The sequence below is a fragment of the Aedes aegypti genome, chromosome 3 (assembly GCF_002204515.2).
Source record: "Aedes aegypti strain LVP_AGWG chromosome 3, AaegL5.0 Primary Assembly, whole genome shotgun sequence".
NCBI lineage: Eukaryota > Metazoa > Arthropoda > Insecta > Diptera > Culicidae > Aedes > Aedes aegypti.
Genome location: NC_035109.1, coordinates 280,015,626 through 280,036,454, shown reverse-complemented (window position 1 = coordinate 280,036,454; position 20,829 = coordinate 280,015,626). Strand labels below are relative to the sequence as shown.

At 38.6% G+C, this 20,829-nt stretch overlaps 2 protein-coding genes across 2 annotated transcripts; one reads left to right on the top strand and one right to left on the bottom strand.

Annotated features, from left to right (window-relative positions):
- Positions 1 to 4,912: 4,912 nt before the first annotated feature.
- Positions 4,913 to 17,237, top strand: LOC5577487 (twinkle protein, mitochondrial). The gene is made up of 3 exons (XM_001663355.2): positions 4,913 to 5,679; positions 6,863 to 7,166; positions 16,031 to 17,237. Exons 1-3 carry the CDS (start codon positions 5,098 to 5,100, stop codon positions 17,158 to 17,160), a joined length of 2,016 nt encoding a protein of 671 aa, XP_001663405.1. The 5' UTR covers positions 4,913 to 5,097; the 3' UTR covers positions 17,161 to 17,237.
- LOC110678347 (cysteine-rich PDZ-binding protein-like) lies at positions 17,150 to 18,501 on the bottom strand. Its single transcript, XM_021851100.1, has 2 exons — positions 18,020 to 18,501; positions 17,150 to 17,411 (listed from the first exon to the last, which is right to left on the bottom strand). The coding sequence occupies exons 1-2, from the start codon at positions 18,190 to 18,192 to the stop codon at positions 17,282 to 17,284; spliced, it is 303 nt and encodes a 100-aa protein (XP_021706792.1). The 5' UTR covers positions 18,193 to 18,501; the 3' UTR covers positions 17,150 to 17,281.
- Positions 18,502 to 20,829: the final 2,328 nt, after the last annotated feature.

The window sequence follows — 20,829 nt, the reverse complement described above, 5'->3', positions numbered from 1 at the left end:
CGCCTTCTATATCTACAACGAAGCGTACGGCGGCATCTCCAGCTGCTAACACCAACAAGAAAGGGCGTACGGAGGATCCCAATGGTATGAGGCTGGTAGTTAAAAGACCAGAGAACGATGTGGATTTTCATGATAAGCTAATGTCTGAGTTAGTGACGCGATAAGTAGCGATATCTCTAGACCAACAGCAACCAGTGTTTCTCGGTTCTGGCATCTCCTTTGGAGTAGTTTGGTTCACCGCCAAAGATCAATTCAATTATGACTGGTTGAAAGCAACCTTGGCGGCAATTTCGCTTAACAAAATAGTGCCCCCTTTGTGATACTCGCTCAGTCAGCACCTGAACCACTCCATAGAATGATTCAATTCAATACCACTGATACTCAAACTTGGGAAAAATCCACTGGAAACAATATTGCAATTAATTTCAAAACTAAATAAGAATCTCAACATCAAGTACTGGCGTGTTTTCCGTTTGTTGCAACCAACAAACGGAAAACAGTCAGTAATTCTTGGTGTTGACGAAGACTCAGTAGTAAAAATAGAAACACAAAAGAACAAGATTTTTTACGCAATGTCTCAGATTTTTGTAAAATTCTACCCGAAGCAACAGTAATGTAAAAAACGATTGGTTATCGTAGGTACAACATGAACTTGAAAAATCATTTCTTTGGATTAAATTTTCTTGAATAAAAACTAAGTTGAACTGATTCAGATTCGTTGTTACTTATTAGTAAACTGCAAGAAATTGAAAAACAGAATATAAAGAAGAGATAAAATTGTTATTCTAGACTAAAATACGCATTTTTTTCTTTTTATTTATATGGAAACCATCTGGAAGGTTTTAGATACTGTTTTGCGTAAATAAACTCAACATAGAAATATGTTATCAATGAGTTTTAAAAATTGTTGAAGCAATCAACAGTATCCATCAAGATATAAAATTTACTCATGAAGAGGAAAATGATAATAAACTACCTTTTCTGGATTTGCTAATTACAGGGGAATTGTTTCGCTTTGAATTTTAAAATTACCGGAAACAACTAATACTATGCGAGTTATTCCGAGTGCTTGCAACCACACTTATCAACATAAAATGGCGTCTTTTCATCATATGATACATATAATGCAAATCCTTATTTTAAGGTGAAACGATTTGGAATCAACTTCTAAGATTGCACTAAAACTTCAAAGGCACAAATCTCGCGAAGAAAGCATCCCACAACAGTGCGCTTTTTATTTTGGATTTGTGCACTAGCAGAAAGCTTAAAATAAGAAGATCAGGAAAGTTTGCCAACTATTTCTCCAGTTTTGTGCCTTTGAAAACGTGAGTAGGGGGAGAAGTCGGCCATTGTGCCGGCCATCTTTGGATTCCGAGATGTTTCACCTTAAGTGAAACGGGAAAATCGAAAGAACTGGATTATAACTTTGAGACGGCTAGGCTTAACGGATATAGGAATAGTACAATACAAGCAGTGATAGATAAGGGAGCAAGGGAAAAATATAGACAAAGTATGATAACCAGAGGCGTGTCCACGTTCGAAACCATGGGTAGGACAAACGTCGGCAAATATTTTGTGCACAATAAAGCTAAGAAAAAAATTAACTCCCAATGCTAGGTTTTTGTCACTGACATCCCTTTGTTTATAACCTCTCAATTATGATTATGATACCTCAAGAATTTAAATAAGATTTGCAGAATAAGGAAAAAGGGACTAAGGTACCGTGGGGCAAGTGGGTAATGAAATTCGCATAGTTGAGATTCTTTAAATTCTAGAGACTTTGAATTGAAACAAACGAGGTCGTGTATATTTTTTAGCTTGACTCCCACCAAATATAAGCAGTATGCTAAAATTGATTTTTATGAAAAATTGAAGAAAAAAATACAGAAAAAGTTTTTAAAAAATGTCTCCTTACTTTTCGCTTTCCCCAAAAGTGGGGCAAGTGAAAAGTTTACCGTTTTAAACAATAAATTCAAAAACAAACAGTTATATTCACGATTTCCATTAGCTTTAACATTTGTTAAGGCTTCCCAATGAACAATAACATAAGTAACATGTAAACAAAGAAAATGTTATTCTTTTCACTTGAATTTTCTTCTGTTCAGTTATGTTAGTTGAAATGATTCGACAACATTATAACTGCAACATTTCCAATGTTCTTACATTATAGGACAGCAATCCATTTTTATGTTTTGAACTAGCTTTACATAGACATTCCACGAGATTTCCGTGTGTGCTCTAATATTGCAACTTTTCAGTCAACGTCTTCCTTTTAATTGGCTGCCCGAAGTAGACATATTAATATTGTAATGTTTGACAACATCTTTTAGAGAAGTTCCATGATTTTTAAAAGCTTTTAACGCTTGAGTATAGTGTTTCTTGAATTATTAGCACGTTATGTTTTTCTATGATAATTGCGAACCATGTTTACTTATGGCTACTTAAAGAGAAAACACAAATTCAATCTCTAATGATAAACTTTTCACTTGCCCCACCTGATAAGAAAATTGACGGTGTTTAAATTTAGTTATTTTTAGGTCTACGTCGAATTAATTCTAAAACTTTTTTTATTGCAGTTTGAAACTGTCACAAAGGACAACTAAGAAGTGGTACAGGAAATTATTTTCCGCAACTTTTTTCCACTGAAAATATTAAAATAAGATTGTACGCCGCCAACTTGTTACGGAGTAACAGTTGACAGGTTAACAATTTTTCGCTCTATTATGCAATAATGGCTGAAAAATCTCAGAAATCCCTTACCTATCGTAATGTTCTCAATGGACTCAAAGGTTTACGCATGAGTTAAAAACGTTAATTCACATATTCAGTAAAATATATCAATTGTTTTCACTTACCCCATTTACCCACTTGCCCCGCGGTACCTTATCAAAAAAAAATCCGGTGTTTAACATCATTCATTGGATCAACTTTTGTTATCATTCATATTTAAAAATATGAATATCCTTTATATGATTTTATTCTATTTAAATCAATGTTATTAATCAATTTTGACAAAAATAGAGTAATTTGGTTGCCTTAACAGTCAATGGCTCATGGTATGAGGTTGTTCTAGTTTATTTATCTATTTCTAGATATTAGATTTTTAAATGGCAAGAATTTTGTGTTATTTTTTTTATTTTATCTTTATTAAGGAGACTTTGAGCCAGTGGCTGGTTCGTCTCCGTTCAGAAGAATTTTGTGAATTTATGCAGTTTTTCTTTTCTCAAAAGTGTTCAAGAAAAACTAAAGATGCTTGAACAACATTTTGTCGCGCAGAAACTGATCAAATTATTTTGCAAGAATTAACTAAGAACTACTTCGAACATTCTCTACGGCGATTCTGTATCAACCAGGGACTTCTAGAGAGTGTGCTGTGGGAGTTCTCTTAATCTTCTGATAAGTCTCTATGGATGTTCCAGGAATTGCTTCCAGGAATGTTCACGGCATTTTGTCCCAGACCATATAAAGGATTGTCCGTAGTTTTTTTTTTTCAAAGACTATCCATTGATTCATAATTAAGAAGTTCGATTTAATAATTCTTAGAGTCAGTTTCCCATGATCATCTTTATAAATATTCTCGATCATTCTTCTCGTGAGCCAGAAGTTTCGGAGGTCATGCACAAGCCATGTCACGCTCTACTAGGCATAAAAATGACCTTATCGTGTTTCCATCCTCCATAACATTATTACGACGTTGATCGAGTTTGAACAAATGATGTATAGTTTCATTTATTTTTCAAGCTATTCTCCTTTTTTGGTTGAATCGTGGGAAGGACAACCCATTGATTGTCCTACCCAGGTGTTTTCGTGCGTAGTACATGTCCTACCTGTCCTACCCACTTCCCGCGCCACTGATGATAACACTTACTGCCGAAAAAGAGAATTTAAAAAGAGTAGCGGTGAATTTTGATAGCAAGATTACAAAGCCTTTGGCCAAGAAATTTCGAAAATGTGTAGTAAATCCAGGGTAGAATATATTGTTATGAACAGTTCACTGTGTGCTATATGTAGTTTTGGCATATAATGTATGGGTTGTTAAGTATCGTAACAATACAATTACACTGAGAACAGCGTTGCGGTTCAAAATACTATATCAGAGGGTTAAATTAAATACACAACGCCACTTGATTTGTGCAGACTAAATTCGCAATTTAATTAGAATATTTTGTGCATTCAATTTTACCATGGTACCATTTGTATAGTAAAAATTACTATAGCATGGTCAAAAACTTGCAGCAGACCAGAATCGAACCGAGGATCTGGCGATTGTCAAGCGCGAACGCTAGCCGCTCGGCTATCGCCGCGGTTGGATTGAGAAGGAACAAACGTAACAATACAATTAGATATTTTCTCATCCATATACAGTAAAGATCCGATTTTGTCAGCCCCTCGATGAATTTTGGGCTGACAAAATGGGGAACCTGACAAAATCGGGTCATTTTATTTTGTTCCTGTTTTTCAAATTTTTATGTGTTACATGATTACATAGACTTTTAAGAGGGCGATGAACATGGGCGTAGCCAGTTTTTTTTTATCAGGGGCTCCCCCCTCCCTTATATTGGTAATATCGATTTTTAACACTTAATAAAAGGCATTGTTTCATAAGGCAAAGCTATGAATTTCAACCCGATTTGTTGTGGCTAATTTTCATAAGTGGTTCCTATGTATTTCGATAGTCCATTTGCCTGAGAGTAGGGGGTCTAGTTAGCCGGATGCACAACAGCGTGAAAGTTAATTCATTTTTTTTCGGAAAGAACATGTAGCAGTCCAAATTATATTGGTTACCTTACTAGTGTGATCACGCAGCTAAAAAAGTACGCAGCCACATAGATAGCACTTTGAATTTACAAATTTAGCAACACTGTTCTGGATGTAAACAACCCATGTACTTCAGTATATAACGGAGTACATAACCAAATTTCATTCAGTGCTCGCCGTGCTTGCGGCTGGATTCCGATGTAAACAAATCAATGCGCGCAATATTTTGTATTCGGTCCAGTTCAACGCGGTTTTGGTTTAATTCAGTGAATAGTTTTACAAAATTGTAAATTGTGCCTGATTCTGCTAGAAAGATTTATTTTGTGTGCATGTTCAATAATGATATTCAAGCAACTGTTGTCGTCTGGTTCCAGAATAAATAGTCAGCTACGTTATAAAGTGCGTCCAGTGAAAGTCGTCGCCCAAGGCGGATTTACGCCATCACCGGCATTTGTTGCACCGTGTTTGTGGCAAGTCCGTTACGCCTCCAGCAGTTTCGACATCAAAGATGATCCATCGCTGCCGGGACCGTCCATATCCAATGTCAAGAAAGCGATCAAATCCTCCCCCTACGAGTGTACGGAGGGCTACACTTGCATTCGTACCGTGTGTCCAGTTTGCAATGTCGTTCCCGGCCAATTGGAAAGCTCCCAGGCGAAAGGGGAAACAATATACGTGAATAAAACCACCGGCCACTTTACCTGTTCCTCTTGTCAGCATTTGGGCCGTTGGGACCACATAGAGAAGTTTTTCATGCCTCATAGCAAAAGTGCTCGGACGGTTCAGGAATTGCGTAAGCTGAGGGATGTGTTTCTGGACGGCAAGAAGGCGGATCTGAAAAAGTCCATTGAGGTTCCTAGTGGGACAGTAGCGGTCGATGAAATGCTCGTAGAATACATCAGTAGGACATTGGGATTGGAGGTGAGTTATTCATCCGTTGTATATTTAGTAACTGCAGTGCTGGTAGCAGGTAGAAATGTGATCCTTATTTGAATGTCTACAGAAAGTCTTTATTTTTTTTATGGAAAATCACTTTTTTCACCGAAATGGTCTATAAAGTCACTTTTGTCCTTTTTTCTTGTAAAACATTCTTCGTGCTAAATACTAGAGGCCAAAACAATACTTCCAGACAATCTTACAGGTTCTTCAATTATTTCTTCACGCATTACGGCAAATGTTTTTCCAGAGGTTTCTTCTAGAATACTTTCAGGAACTCTTCCAGCGATCTTTCTAGCAATATTTCAAAGGGTTTTTCCCTCAATTATCTAAATAATTCGTCCAGAAATCCCTCCAACAATTTCTCAAGGGATGCCAAAAGGAATTTTCTACAAATAAAATTCTCTTCTGATGCTTCCATTAGTAAATTCAATGGGGCATACTCTTGTAAAATTCCCAGAATTTTCTCCAGTTATTTTTCAAGTTTGTACAGGAGTTTCAGGACTGATTCCTGGGATGATCCTTGGAAAAAATAATTCAAATTAATTTCTTGTACGTATAACATGAACAAAATCCTTAGAGAAATTTCCAAGGAAGTCCGTACAACAAACACTTTGTTAACTCCTGAAGACATTTTCGTAGTAATATCTAAAAAACATAGGACATGTACCTGAAATCTCATATTTTCAAGAACATATATCTGGAGAACCAAACATCAGTTTGAGCTGAAAACTTGATCGATTTGTCAGTAGCTAGTGATGTCAATTGATCCAGTTTTTAGCTCAAACGGGTGTTTGGTTCTCTAGATTTGTGCTCTTGATAATTCGAGGTTTGGCTTCGATTCATCTTCATCTTATTCCTGATGAAATTCCACGAGAAAACCATTAACAAATGCATAAAGTAAAGCGAGCAGTTATTGTTGTCGTAATGTCACGAGGGATTTTCAAAAAATACCATAAATGTGATAAATGTCATTAAAAATGTCTGATTATATAAATAGACATTTTTACCTTCTGGTTTTTGTTTTTTTTTTTTGGTTCCTGTTTGTGCTCTTTCTAATTTCTGTCTGGTCTTTTTTTAGGCATGAGGTCTCTAAAGTTTCAATTTTAAGTCAGTCAGTCGTTACCAGCTATGTAACTGTTACACTCATCGTTTCTCTATTCTGCAGGGAATTCCAGTATCAAGTCTAGTTGCCATAGGATCCCGATGGGACGATGAAAAATGCCATTTATATGTTCCTCTAACTGATGTAGAATCTAGGATAGTTGGCTATAAAGTACTTAGTAAAACGAATCAGACTGGCGAAGACATGGTGATAGAACGAACCATTCCCGAAGCGAATTGTTCCGGTTTGGTGCATTTGAAGTGTTCATCGGGAACGGCAACTAAAGCCTCTGCCAAAGATCAATCTACTGCTGTTCTAGTGCTCAACGTTCTGGATCTACTTGCGTTGAGTGCGGCGAAATTAAATGGTAAGTCGACACGGTGCTCCCAAGACCGTTATTATAAGAAAAAAATCTTCCAATCTGTGCTCACCGGTCGATTTCCGTAGCTAAATTTCACGTCTGAGAAAAAAAAAAACTCGTAGGTTCCATTATCGAGATATCCCCTTTTGATGGTATAAGTCCACGCTATGAAATGCATAGATAGTGCTACCGTAGTCTTCTGTGTCAGTTTCCCGGGAAGCGGTCGATGGTATCATAGGCCGCTTCGAAATCGATGAATAGGTGGTGCATAGGGACTGCATATTCGCGACACTTGTGGAGGATCTGCCGCAACATAAAAAAATGGTCCGATATCGATCGTCCGTCCACAAAACCGGCTTAATAACTTCCCACAAATCTGCTTGCCAGTGGCGATAGACAGCGGAAGATTATCTGGGAAAGTACTTTATAGACTGCGTTAAGAATGGTGATTGCTCGATAGTTCTCACATTCTAACTTGTCACCCTTTTTATATATTGGATATATTACTCCCTCCTTCCACTCCTCCGGTAGCTGTTCTGTGACTTAAATCCTGGCTGTCAATCGGTGCAGACAGTAGCCAACCTGTCCGTGCCCATTGCTTTATTGTTCTTGAGCTATTTGATAGCATTTTTAACTACACTTATTGTGGGAGTTGGCATGTCTCCCTCATCCGCCGTACTGATGAAGCCATTCCTCCTGCTGCTTTGGTCTCCTTACTCTGCGCCAGTCAGGTGTTCATCGTAGTGCTGCTTCCACCTTTCGATACCTCCATTCTTATCCCGGCACATTTCGGCTCACGGCACAAAGCCTTTGCGGGATGCATTGAGTTTCTTGTAGAACTTACGCGTTTCTTGAGAACGATACAGCTGCTCCATCTCTTTGCTCTCCAATTCTTCCAGGCGGCGCTTTTTATTCCGGAATAGATGGGTTTGCTGTCTTCGCTTCTGCTTGTATCGTTCTACGTTTTAACGGGTGCCTTGCTGCAGCATAATCATGATTTTTCCATGTATTGATACTTCGGCCTGATGAGCAGACAATGAGCGGAGTCTGAGGTCACTTCCGGTGACCAACCACAAGACAAACATTGACGAAGCTCAACACTAGGCATGTGACTACTCTAACTGCATGAAATAACCTCAGCGTTGCTGTAAAAACATGCTTTTTGCCTATATGGACATTTCAGCGTAGCTGTAAGAACATGCCTACTTCGACCATATGGTGATACTTGATACTACGGCCAGATGACCAGATAACGAGCGGATTTTGAGGTCCCTTCTGGTGGACCAAGAGACAAACATAAATAATAGGTAAAACTAGTCCTACGTCTGCTACGTTCAAAGTTCATGAAATAACCTCATCGTTGCTTCAAGAATATGCTTTTTGCAAGTTATGATACTTCGACCAAATGACAAATGACAACCAGAAGAAAAACATGGATGAAGCTCAAACTAGACATGGGAGAAGAACATGCTTCTTGTATGTATCATCAATTAAACCAAATGTCCAAATATCGAGATCCGTTTTGCAATATTCACGATTTTCACAAATTTAGTCATTTTAACAGATTTGTATTGATTTTATTTATTTGTTATTTTGTTTCATTTCGCGGCACATCAGTGTTATTCATCAATTTATCAATACAGTCGAATTTCGTTCGTTGCACTACATTTAATTGCACTTCGTTTTAATTGGGCTCCCGTTAAGTGGGCTATAGCCCACTTATAACGAAGGCAAGCGTCACTTTCTGAAATAAACTGCAATTTGTCAATATTGGTAGTCCTGAATTTCTATTGTAATCGGTTTTTTTTTGGCAGCTCAAAACTTAGCCCGATTAATGAAAGTCTTTCACTAGATGGGCCACGGGCTTAGTGCTACGAACGAAAGTTGACTGTATATCAATTTTTACTACGGAAAAGATTCATTCTTTTTGTAATCCAGTAGAAATTCCTTCAAGAAAAAAAAACTTACAATGAATGTCCTTTGTGATTCTTCCACGAACTTTTCAGGTATTCAAACACGTGCTTTGAAGAGATTGCTCTGATAATTCCTATGAGGATTTCTTCATGAATTATTTGCGTAGTTTTCAGTGCTTTCTTCAAGAACTCATTTACCAGTTTTCACTGAGTTCGTTCTGGGATTCCCACGAAAAATCATTCCCAGACTTTCTGATCTCACCAGAAGAATCCAATAGGGTCCTAAAGCCCTGTCCCGATTTTAGTGCCAAACGCTTAAGTTTAGGCTAAAAACACATGTTTACTCAATTTTCCAATATTTTCCGTTGGTTAGCGTTAGCGTTAGCGTTAGCGTAGTTACGGTATACTTCGTAGATTGGATACTAGCAACATTCATGTTTCTTTTTAATAATCTCATCCTGACTACTTTCAAGAACAAGGCAGGGGAGTATACATTGTTCAAATCATAAACAAGAATACTAAAAGCATGAATATCGCTATTCCCGGCCACGCCCATCTTTACCGTAACTTGGGATAGAGGAAGGAAATGTTGATGTAGCACTTACTTAATGAGAGGCCACCGACTCAGCGACACCCTCATAAGTGCTACGGAGTTGGAGGTTGGGGAAGGTATATTGTCAGGATTCGCCTAGAAAGCTGGCGATAGACCATAAATATTTGTTGTTTAAGCGTTTTCAAATTAATCTTTTGAATGCCGGCAATCAAAAGAGAAAACAATAGCTTATTTATAGTATAAATAGTATTTCGCGAAATGCTTGTCGATTGTGCAGTAATATTTTTGCTTAATAACCAGTAAAAAGCAAAACCGATCCCTCCAGGGTCATCGGATTGTATAAAATAACGATACGCGTAAAAAAAAATCACGCCTTTTGAAAAACAGTACTGTACTGTATTTTTAGATAATCGAAAAACGAAAGGAAGCGCGTTCGAACTAAACACCCTAGGATAACACAGTCGTTTTTTCTGCTCAAATTATACGAAAAGCAGAATCGATCCCTCCAGGGTCATCGAACGGTTAAAAAGCATCCACAACCGATTGTTAGTTGCGTAACACCCGCCCGGACAGAATGCGCAATCTGAACATAATTATCAAACTCCGAAAATAACATTTTCCGTTCAAGAAACGATCAGAAGTTCCATGACGCGGACAAAAACGATTTGGAAGGCTCACAAAAGAAAAAGTATCATACTGGAACAAACTCACCGGATTGATTCTCTAAATTTATGTGCTGCCTGTCACTTCCTGATGGTTCGGTGAACTTAGGGCAGCCAAAAAGGACACAAATCAAACAAATCACTTTTTCATTTTTCACTTTTCACTATTTCTGAATGTAAAAACTGTCCTGCTTGGGCTTCACGAAGCACTACCCCATGTTTACTCAATTTTCCAATATTTTCCGTTGGTTTAAGTCCGAAAAACATTTTTTTATGTTTTTTTTTAGATTTTGTCACATCCCTTGGCTTAAACTCAAATTTTGGGTGAATTTTGTTTTCCGTGTCCCTTCCGAAATGTCAGATAGGAACAACCCCAGTGTTAAAACTAAAACCCCTGTGGTGTTTTTGTCGACTAAGCGAACGTCAAACATGATCTCAAGTGTCAAGGTTCATATATGGACCCAATTTCAAAATTAATGTTTAAACATGATATAGCCGTTATTTGACCGGGAAAAATTGCTAAAGTAGTTGAAATAACATGCTCTTTCGTGTTGTTGAATAAAAACAAGATTTTATCAAACATTTTAGGACCCAATTAGCATTAGCATTAAGCATTTCGCACAAATTCGTAGGTGGTACAGTCCTAGACCAGGTTGCCTCCTTCCCGTCCGTTATCAAAGTCAGAAATTTGAGACTAACCTCTAACTCTTAGACAAGATTGACGCATCCTCCAATAGACGAGAGCTGTCCTGGCCACGTCCTTGCGAAAGCTGGGGAATGGGAAAGGATGATTGATTGAACACCTATTTAAGAGAGATGCAGAGAACTCTACGGACTTCTCATAGGTGTTACGGGATGTTGCGGAATGTTGATGAAAAGGGTAGTGCCATAGGATACGTTCGTAAACGTTGTGGCCGACGAATGGTTGATTTTGATCATGCGCTGCTGATCAGAACAAACTCATCAAATTCCTTTTCCGAAACTGCAATCCGCCGTTCCTCCAACAATGGACTTATCCACGGTCTTCTTTTATTGTCGATTTTCTTTTTCTTTTCCGCTCTAAATGCGGGCCGTGTTTACATAAAATGACATCTGGACCAACATCCAGTGAAGGAATGCTTACCGGATGCAAATGGACCAATGCACAAGCTCACTATTTGACGTTTGAGCGGTGCCGTGTTATTTATGTGCCCATGGTAACGAATGAACTTGGCACCGCTCAAACGTCAAATTAGTGAACTCGTGCAGGGTTCATTGAGTGGGTGAATGCGCAGCGAAATTATCCATTTTTTGTAAACATGGCCCGCAGTAAAGGTTTTCTTCCCGCTGGAAATTGTAGCGTGACGTCATCATAGATTAGTTCATGAACAATAACGTGAGCCGTAAAATTCTGCTTATAAAAATGCACGCAACGCACGAAAAGTCGACAAAGAACTCTAGCATAACTTATGATCTCGCCCTAAAAGCCATTGGTAACCATGTGTGTAGCTCGTTGTTTCTGAGCATTTTAATGGAGTTACACGTTTGGTAAAGAAAGGATCATTATCTACCTGCCAGTGGTGATTGTTTGGATGCTTATTATTTCATTTGCTCAGAAACAACGAGCTACACCCCTGGTTATCAATGGCTTTTAGGGCGTTATCCAATATTATGCGAGAACTGTAGTTTAAAATCCATCCCGAATCGAGCATCAACGAACCACATTCAATTTTTATATCAACACGTTTAACACACACAGGAGAAACGAGTCGCGCGAAACGATTTAACAGGCTATAGCCCACTTAACGGGAGCCCAATTAAAACGAAGTGCAATTAAACGTAGTGCAGCGAACGAAATTCGACTGTACTGTAGAAGTTTAATGCGAAAATATTGCCGGTATTTTTTTAAAACATCACGGAAGATATATTGTGGTAAAATTCGTAATGTAGGATTTTAATGAATTTAAATCTTAGTGAGAACTTATGCATTACTTTGAAAGTTTGTTGAGGAATTCCTGATGGAGTTTCAGAAATCAAAACCATAAGAATTCTGCATTTTTTAAAAACTATTATAATTTACCTTTTTATAGATTCTATGATATGTTGCTCTTTTGAGTATGGAAAGATTTTTGTATACGAAGTTCCTCAAAGCGTCATGCAAAGGAAGAAGAAACAACAACATGGTGAAGCAAGTAGAACAATAGATGGGCAATGATTATTTATAACCTTTTCTCTAGAGGTAAATTACGGGATAGTTAAAACCTCTCTAATGAATTCACAACTAAAACAAATTTCTCAAGAAGTTCCATCAGAATCTTCCTTAGAAATTGTCCTTGAAATCTATCCTTCCTTGACTTCTGGTTTACTGGAATTCTGCCAAAAAGCCTCTAGAAACCCCGCCCTCGTATCGCACAAAATTCGAACCAAGAATATGGATTCTGCCAATAATGAGTAAAATTGTTTCCTACGAAGCGTTTTAAGGAAGATCAATACAAACTACTTTATGAATATCTTAATAAATCCTTTCTCCCTTCCCTGTTATTTTGCTACATGTTTCTCTACAGATTCCTTTAACACTATGCTTATTTTGGAAGCAAAAGTTTTCCTGAGGGTTTTCAACAAATTTCTTCTGAAGATTCGAAGGCAAGAGACATTTAAAAACAATTTTCTTTTTAATTCATGAATAATCCGATTTGAAGCAAAATTTCTAGAAAAAAAAAAACAGAAGAATTTTTGACGCATTTTTTATGTATTTTAAAAATACTTCTTAAGGGCTTGTGATAAATCCGGGAAAAATACTTCTTAAGGGCTTGGGTAAATCCGGGAACACTTTTCGGAATCAATTTGCTAATAAAAAGTAGAAATAGAAGGAATGGATGTCCATTAGGAGGAATTTGCTTTGAAAGTATGAACTGTTCGAGAACTAGCAGAGTCAGAACCAGGTTCGGGAGCGAAAATGAAAACACGTCTTTACTACTGAAAGGCTACACGCCAAGAGAACGAATTTTATTTAAAATTCCATAGCATAAGAAAAAACAGATTGCTGCGATCGTTTCCCATGGCAACGCCTCGACTATGGCTCGTGGCTGTTGCCGTCAACGTTTATGCAGCCATATTGCTCTTCGCAACACAGTGGAACTGATACGTTGATGTTGCACAAAATTGTGCTTCCTCCAACACTCCTCCTCAACATCAACTGTCTCCGTATTCTCGCAATCATAAAATACGTCTTCCGATGCGTCATCGTACTGACCATCAGAGATCGAATCGTATTCGTCATCATCGCTCGCAGGCTTTTTCTTCACGGTAGTAGATCCTTCCTTTTTAATCTTGCTTCCTCGATACTTCCGTTTTTGAATCACCTCTGAGCCAACAACACCGACCATCATGGCACTCTCTTTGAAAACGTTCAAAGTATACAATCCTCCAACATTATCAGCAATCGCAATAGTTTCACCTCCGAACACTAGCTGGCATTGCTTCTCGTCGAATTCAGCTTTTACCTTCTTCGCCGCTAGTTTTGAAACGGAAACCAAGTTCTCCTTCAGCGCAGGGGCATACAAAACGTCCGTCAACGTAACCGAAACTTTTTGATTTCGAACAACGCAGTCAATCGTACAGTCCCCTATTCCACCGGTGCGTATCTTTCTCCCACTCGCAGTCGAAATAACCGGGCAAACACTCGTATCTAACTTCGAAAACGCTTTACGGTTGTTAGCCATGTGCGACGTCGCGCCAGAGTCTACCACCCACGTGTTCGCGTCACGCGCACCACTGCTAACCACGTGTCCCTTGCCGTCGCTTTCCCTCGAATAAGCCCGTACTGGCTCTCATCCACCGTCAGCTGAATCGTGGCCAACGCTTTTTCATCTCCTTCGCGCCACGCATCCGTCACCGGGTCGGGTGGAGTACCGGGGTCAACATACTTCCACATTTGCTCGCGTCGTAGCAGTGCTTGCATCGAGAAACACCACGCCTCGTAGTTCGTGTTGGTCAGCTTCACGATTCGTGCCCACTCCATCTTCAGACAGCTTCCGGAAAACAGGGAACTTCTCACCTGAGCTATATTTTCTGGAACGGCTTCTGCTTCTCAATTCCGCGGGTCACGTTTGCTGGGCCGATAACCTGTTCGAGAACTAGCAGAGTCAGAACCAGGTTCGGGAGCGAAAATGAAAACACGTCTTTACTACTGAAAGGCTACACGCCAAGAGAACGAATTTTATTTAAAATTCCATAGCATAAGAAACAACAGATTGCTGCGATCGTTTCCCATGGCAACGCCTCGACTATGGCTCGTGGCTGTTGCCGTCAACGTTTATGCAGCCATATTGCTCTTCGCAACACAGTGGAACTGATACGTTGATGTTGCACAAAATTGTGCTTCCTCCAACATGAACAAGTCCCACAATATTACTTGACTAATTTTCATGAGATTTTCAAATGTTTTGGAGCCATCCTTCAATATTTCATTATACAGTCATCTCTCCCTTACTCGATATTGACTTAGGGAGATATCGAGATACAGAACACAAAACCAATGCAACTGCGATCCAAGGGACCATCGAGTTTGCCATGAAAACCAACTTTCACTATGGTTCTCTAACTCGATATCGAGATACGGAATATCGAGTAAGGGAGAGTTAACTGTACTAAAATTTTATAAAGAATATCGAAAAGTTTTTTGAAAAAAAAAACTGCTACAAATCTGGTTGAAATTAATCAAATAATTTATGAAATAATAAGTTTTCTTGGAAAAACATAGTTCAAGCAATAAATTTATTCATGCGAAAATACTCTGATGGATTTTGTAACATTATTTTACAGTAGGTTAAGATTCTGTCATTGATTTGAAGAAAACCTAGCGATGCCGAATTTTGAAAGTTAAGCCTTATTTTTCGACAGAAATTCCTGTTCTATACTATCTGAGAAAAACCTTTAGTAATGTTGTCTATTTTTTTCAATTATTTTTTCGGACATTATTCGAGTTGAAGTTATAACATATACATTATATTGTATGGATTTCTATAGTGAATTCATCACCGGGTACCTCGAGCTGGGTATCCTTCAAAAACATGAGAAATTAGAATGCAGTAAAAATGCTGCCTTGTGCTGAAACAGCATTATTTGGATTGATTATTCAGAAAAAAAAAAGAATTTAAGGAATCCAATTTTCAGGATATTGACGCTTTTTTGTACCACCGTATTTTTTGCAACGGAGATGTCGAAAAAATGCGCTTATCGCATACAACAAGAAGCTAGTTCTAACAAATAACCATTCGATCGATGGCCGGACGATTAAGACAATCGCGCGATCCTCCGAAGTCAGAACCGCCACGCTGATACTGTGTAAGACAAGGGAGGTTTTCTCACTATAGTTGTACAACATAAATATAAAATAACGTAACTACTGCAGAGATTTTTGTCAATAATAAGAATCATGTACATTGAATCAGAAGATTTAGCTTCATGTTTTTATTTAAATTTTTATTTTTATTATCAAAAATTCTGGGGTGAGGGGAGGGTTGTCTGGGTGATTCTGGAGGGGACTTTTTTTTCCAATAAGTGTAATATTGCGTATCTCCCAATAAGCCCTACATTTCTTTTTCTAAATTTTGCCCAAGTATGTAGTTTGGATGTGGAAGTCGACTAGTAGCACAGGTTTGGTGGAGATTTGATTCTGAAAAAAAGGTCTGGCACCGTGGAAAATAGAGCGACATGGAATTTACGAACCTATGTTCACATATCGATTATTCTCATTTTCAGTTACAGCCATATGTCTTCCACACGATCTGAAAAGCTTACCTCAACAGTGCCTTCCTGGCTTAGAACGGTATAATAAGTTGACTTTGTGGTTCAATTACGACACAGCCGGGTGGGACACCGCACGAAATTACGCCAAAAAACTAGATGAGAGACGATGTACGTTTGTTAGACCGACTGACGCCCATCCAACTCCGGCCAAAGCTCTTGCGTTGGGTTTAGATCTGAAAGCAATATTGTCCAAGGCTCAACCTATATTGCACCAGTCCATTACAACGTTCCACTCGCTAAGGCAAGATGTCCTGAGCGATTTGCAGAACATCGATAAAGTGCAAGGGGTCAAGTGGAAGCGATATCCAACTCTAAACAAGCTGTTAAAAGGACATCGAAAAGGCGAACTGACGGTCCTAACCGGTCCCACCGGTTGCGGAAAGACTACTTTCATGTCTGACTACTCTTTAGATCTTGCCCTGCAAGGCGTGTCCACGCTTTGGGGATCTTTTGAAATTCGAAACACTCGACTGGCATCGACACTTTTAAGGCAAATGGCCGGACGACCCCTAGATGTACATTTATCGGAGTTTGATTACTGGGCAGACGAGTTCGAAAGGTTACCGGTATACTTCATGACCTTCCATGGCCAGCAACCAATCAAAGTCGTAATGGAGGCCATTGAGCATGCCCAATACGTGAACGATATCCATCACGTGATCATCGACAACCTACAGTTCATGATGGGAGTTTCCGAGGATACCAAGCATTTAGATCGATACTGGAAGCAAGATGCCATCATCGCCGCTTTTCGAACGTTTGCCACGAGGAAAAATTGCCATGTAACCCTGGTGATTCATCCCAGGAAGGAACGCGATGCTGACGACTTGACTACCAGCTCGATTTTCGGTGGAGCGAAGGCTTCCCAAGAAGCAGACAACGTATTAATCATCCAGGACAAACGTTTGACTTCGGTTCGGGGGAAGAAGTATCTGCAGGTGGCAAAAAATCGATACAGCGGAGATCTAGGCATCATGCCTCTGGACTTCGACAAACTCAGCCTAAGCTACGCCCAAAAGCGGAAAAAGGCTGACCCAGTAGAGCCAAACGAAACAACAGAAACTGCAATCAGTGATTCCTAAGGTATTTATATTTACTTTTTTGTTAAAAGTATAAGACCAAAAGATTTGTTAGACATTTATATAGAATTATCCTAGAACCTTAATATTTAACTGTAAAAACTATTCCGAAATCCGATTCGCATCAAGCAGACGATTGGCGGTAATTTTTTACGTCTAGTAGTTTTTTACCACACATGGCGCAGATTCCTTTCTTATAAGCACACTGCTGGCAGTAGTGCGACCCGGCTTGATGAATTTTCTGCTTACATATTCTGCAAAATAAAAGTTAGATAGATTATTGAATAATCAATACTACAGGGTGGCCACCGAACAGGAAGAAGCGGGAAAAACAGGAATTTGAATTCACCGGGAAAACAGGAAATGCATGATAGGTACCGCAAACTGGGGGTGAAGTTGGACACTTTTCAACAATTCTGTTCAGTGAAATCCTGTAGAATGCATAGGTATGTAACTGAGGGAAGATTAAAAAATTACGTCCATCGTTTTTCGTAATTTTTCACTTATTCTAATAAATAGCTAATACACTGGCCCCACTATAAAAAAAATCATTAAAGGCTTAGCGCAAATTTGAAAAATTATAATAGCAAAATAAACATAATATTTGGATGTATTCAACGCAATTACAATTACAATTAAATGCAGAATACCCAAGTGTGGGGTGTACTGCCAAGGAGCGAATGCCCCGAGCCCTCCGAAGAGAAAAAAAAAATGAATTCAATTCAGTGAACTATTTTTTGAAAACCCAGAAAAATGATGCATTATACCTACCGATAGAAATCCAAGAATTTAAAAGCAGACAATCGGTGGCCACTCTAAATTCTACTCCTAAAAGCTAATCGTAATCAATATTTATACATACCGGCAAGGCGCGAAGTTCCCGGCCATCGGATTGAATCGCATCTTTGCACCGGTCAGCGCTTTGTTTTCGTTGATCTTGCGACCGCCGCCTTCGGTGGTGTTTCGAGCGCCGGATTTCCAGGGGTCCGGCGTTATGACCTTGCCGAGCTTCTTTTCGCACTTCTCGCAAACCATTGTGAGTGTGTATGATTTGTAGTTGAAAATTATCTGGAGCCAATATTTTTGGCCGAGAATGGGATTTAAAATTCGCACTTTCCCTAAACGTAATCTTTGGAAGCTTGTGCGCTTTATTCGCTTTATTAGCTGTGTTCAACGAGCTGCTCGAACTTGGTTGCAACCACTTGCGAGTCAGCTTTTGGTGTTCATTGAGCCACTCCAACCTACTTCGAGTCGCTCGGGTTTGTGTTCATTGAGCCGAGTCCAACCAACTCCGAGTCGCTCGAAACAGGTTGGAAGCTAGAGTCCGAGCTAGTTCAACCAGCTCGCAGTAGCTCGTGTTTTTGACGTTTAAAAACGTAAACATTGAGAAAAAAAGAAAAATTCCGAAGCGATACGGATTGTTAAGTGCGCGAATTTTTTTTTCACGTGGAATTCCGGTAAATTAGTAAAAAGAGTAAAAAGAGCGTTCATTGAGAAAGCAGCTTGGAGTTGCTCGAAGTAGCTTTGACAGTTATTTGTTGACAAAAAATACGAGCTAGTACAACCAACCCCGAGCAAGTTCGATCAAAGCCATTGAACACAGCTATTATGATTGTACCTCAATGACAGTTTGTATATAAGACATATTTCAGGTAAATAAACATGAGAAACATAAGAAGTCAGGGTTGCCAAACATTACATTTTTTTGTAATGATTTATGTGACAAGTACCGTAAACCGAAGCAAATTTTCCACAGTTTTACAATTTTTTGTTATGTCTTCAGCATGTTTTTCCGTTGAGCTAATGCTGAACAAAGCCTACTATTTTGTATACTTGTAATCATAAGCAGGGTTGGGAAAAAATCTGAAATTCATTCTACAGTTGTCAAACAAAGCCAATCACAGTCAGCGAAGCCAGTGAAACTCACGCCCATCGCTGCTGTAGGCAAAAAGCCTTGAAAATAGCAAAACACCCGTTGCTAGGGGCAACCCAAAATTACTGTAGAAAAATGTTCTATTTCCCGCTGCATTTCCCGCATTTAGAGCGTTCAATGACACTACTGATTTAGAGAAAATCATGTACCCAATATAGGCTACTTGATGAGATTCACGATTTTAAACTACTGTAGTGGGAGAGCCACGTGATTTTCGCGAAATTCAAGCCTACTACTATTACCATTCCCAGCACTGATCATGGGCCTCTGCACTGTTTTGATTTTGTATGTGATTTTGACGTTTACTGGCCTTGTTGTTTACAAATTTCTTGAAAGAGTGAAAGGGAGAGATACATTTTGGTGCAGTGCCCCATACACGGAGAAAATGAAGTACTCAAAAGTGAGTTGCTTCCACTCAATTCCGGGGGTTCGTGCGTTAACCTAATTTTGAGTTGATGGGGTAGAAGTTGTTTTCATTTGCAGCCATGTGAAAAAATACCTACTGGCTAAATTCTTTTCACTCATCCGGCAGATCAAATAACTCAACTTCCAGTACTATGCCACTTACTCAAATTTGAGGTAACGCACTAAGGTTCAGTTTTTGGGTTGTTTTGCTCTTCGCTCTCTGACAACAATAGAAGGAGCGAATGAAATAGGGAGAGAAAAATAACTCAAAAGTAAGTTAAAAAATACTCAAATATGGGTTTTTCGTTTTCTCCGTGTAAGTAAGAATGGCATCAACAACTTTTCTTCAACAGTTTAGAAATAACATGTCATGGAATCCTGTTCAATAAACGCTGAACAAGCATTTCTTATGTTATATGGAAACCTGGCGGTTAAAATGTTTAATAAACGTTGTCGACAGTCTGTTTTGGTGCTTTGTTCGACTGAAATGGATATCATATTTATTTATAGAATTGATTGTATAAACGCACCAAAAAAGGTTTCTTCGATGTTTATTCAACATTTTTTTATGATTGAAATAGCAAAAATATTCATATTTATTTGTACAATTTATTACACACTCAAATCGTTGTACCTAGAATTTGACACATTATTATTAAATTTCTATTAATTAAACATTATTGTGATGCCGGGCCTTAAACCCAGGACCTTCCAATTTACAGGTGCATGCATCTCCACTGCTCTAACCAAGGTTACATACATCAGTGGGTTTAAAGCAGTACTTAGAGATATAATAAGATAATCGAACATCTCATTGTGAATATGTTGCTTAAACATCGTCTAAGTCTTTTACTTGTCTTCGGTGTATATAAACAGGGCCCATTCACAAATTTCATAACGCTGAAGGGGGTGGGTGGGTGTCCTCGTGCTGTTACGGATCATACAAAATTTGTTAAATATTCATATAAAAAGCGTTACGAGGGGGTGGGTGGGTGTCAAAAATGGCCATTTTTGGCGTTATGAAATTTGTGAATAAACCCACACCATTGTTAAACATTGGTTTTGAAAAAGTCTTAAACGCAACTTATAAAAGCTATCAGCTTTTTTACAGTTTCATAATAGACGAATAATCGCCTTATAAAAGCATGCGGTTGAATTGAAACTGTACATTGACTATTTATTTGGATGACGGTGATCATAGGTAATAGTGACTTCTACAATTTTTCTTCAACAATTTTATTTATTTATTTAGTTGGTGTTACATCAATTAATTTGATAAAACCTCGTTAACGATGTTACGCCAATTTACTCGGTCCATGGCTGTGTCTCTCCAA

What these genes read in the sequence shown, in the direction of transcription:
- LOC5577487 (XM_001663355.2), top strand. Translation starts at nt 5,098, where the DNA reads ATGATATTCAAGCAACTGTTGTCGTCTGGTTCCAGAATAAATAGTCAG. An exon ending in GTAGGACATTGGGATTGGAG is followed by an intron (nt 5,680 to 6,862) that starts GTGAGTTATTCA and finishes TCTATTCTGCAG; the next exon opens with GGAATTCCAGTATCAAGTCT. An exon ending in GAGTGCGGCGAAATTAAATG is followed by an intron (nt 7,167 to 16,030) that starts GTAAGTCGACAC and finishes TCTCATTTTCAG; the next exon opens with TTACAGCCATATGTCTTCCA.
- LOC110678347 (XM_021851100.1), bottom strand. Translation starts at nt 18,192, where the DNA reads ATGGTTTGCGAGAAGTGCGAAAAGAAGCTCGGCAAGGTCATAACGCCG. An exon ending in GGGAACTTCGCGCCTTGCCG is followed by an intron (nt 17,412 to 18,019) that starts GTATGTATAAAT and finishes TTTATTTTGCAG; the next exon opens with AATATGTAAGCAGAAAATTC.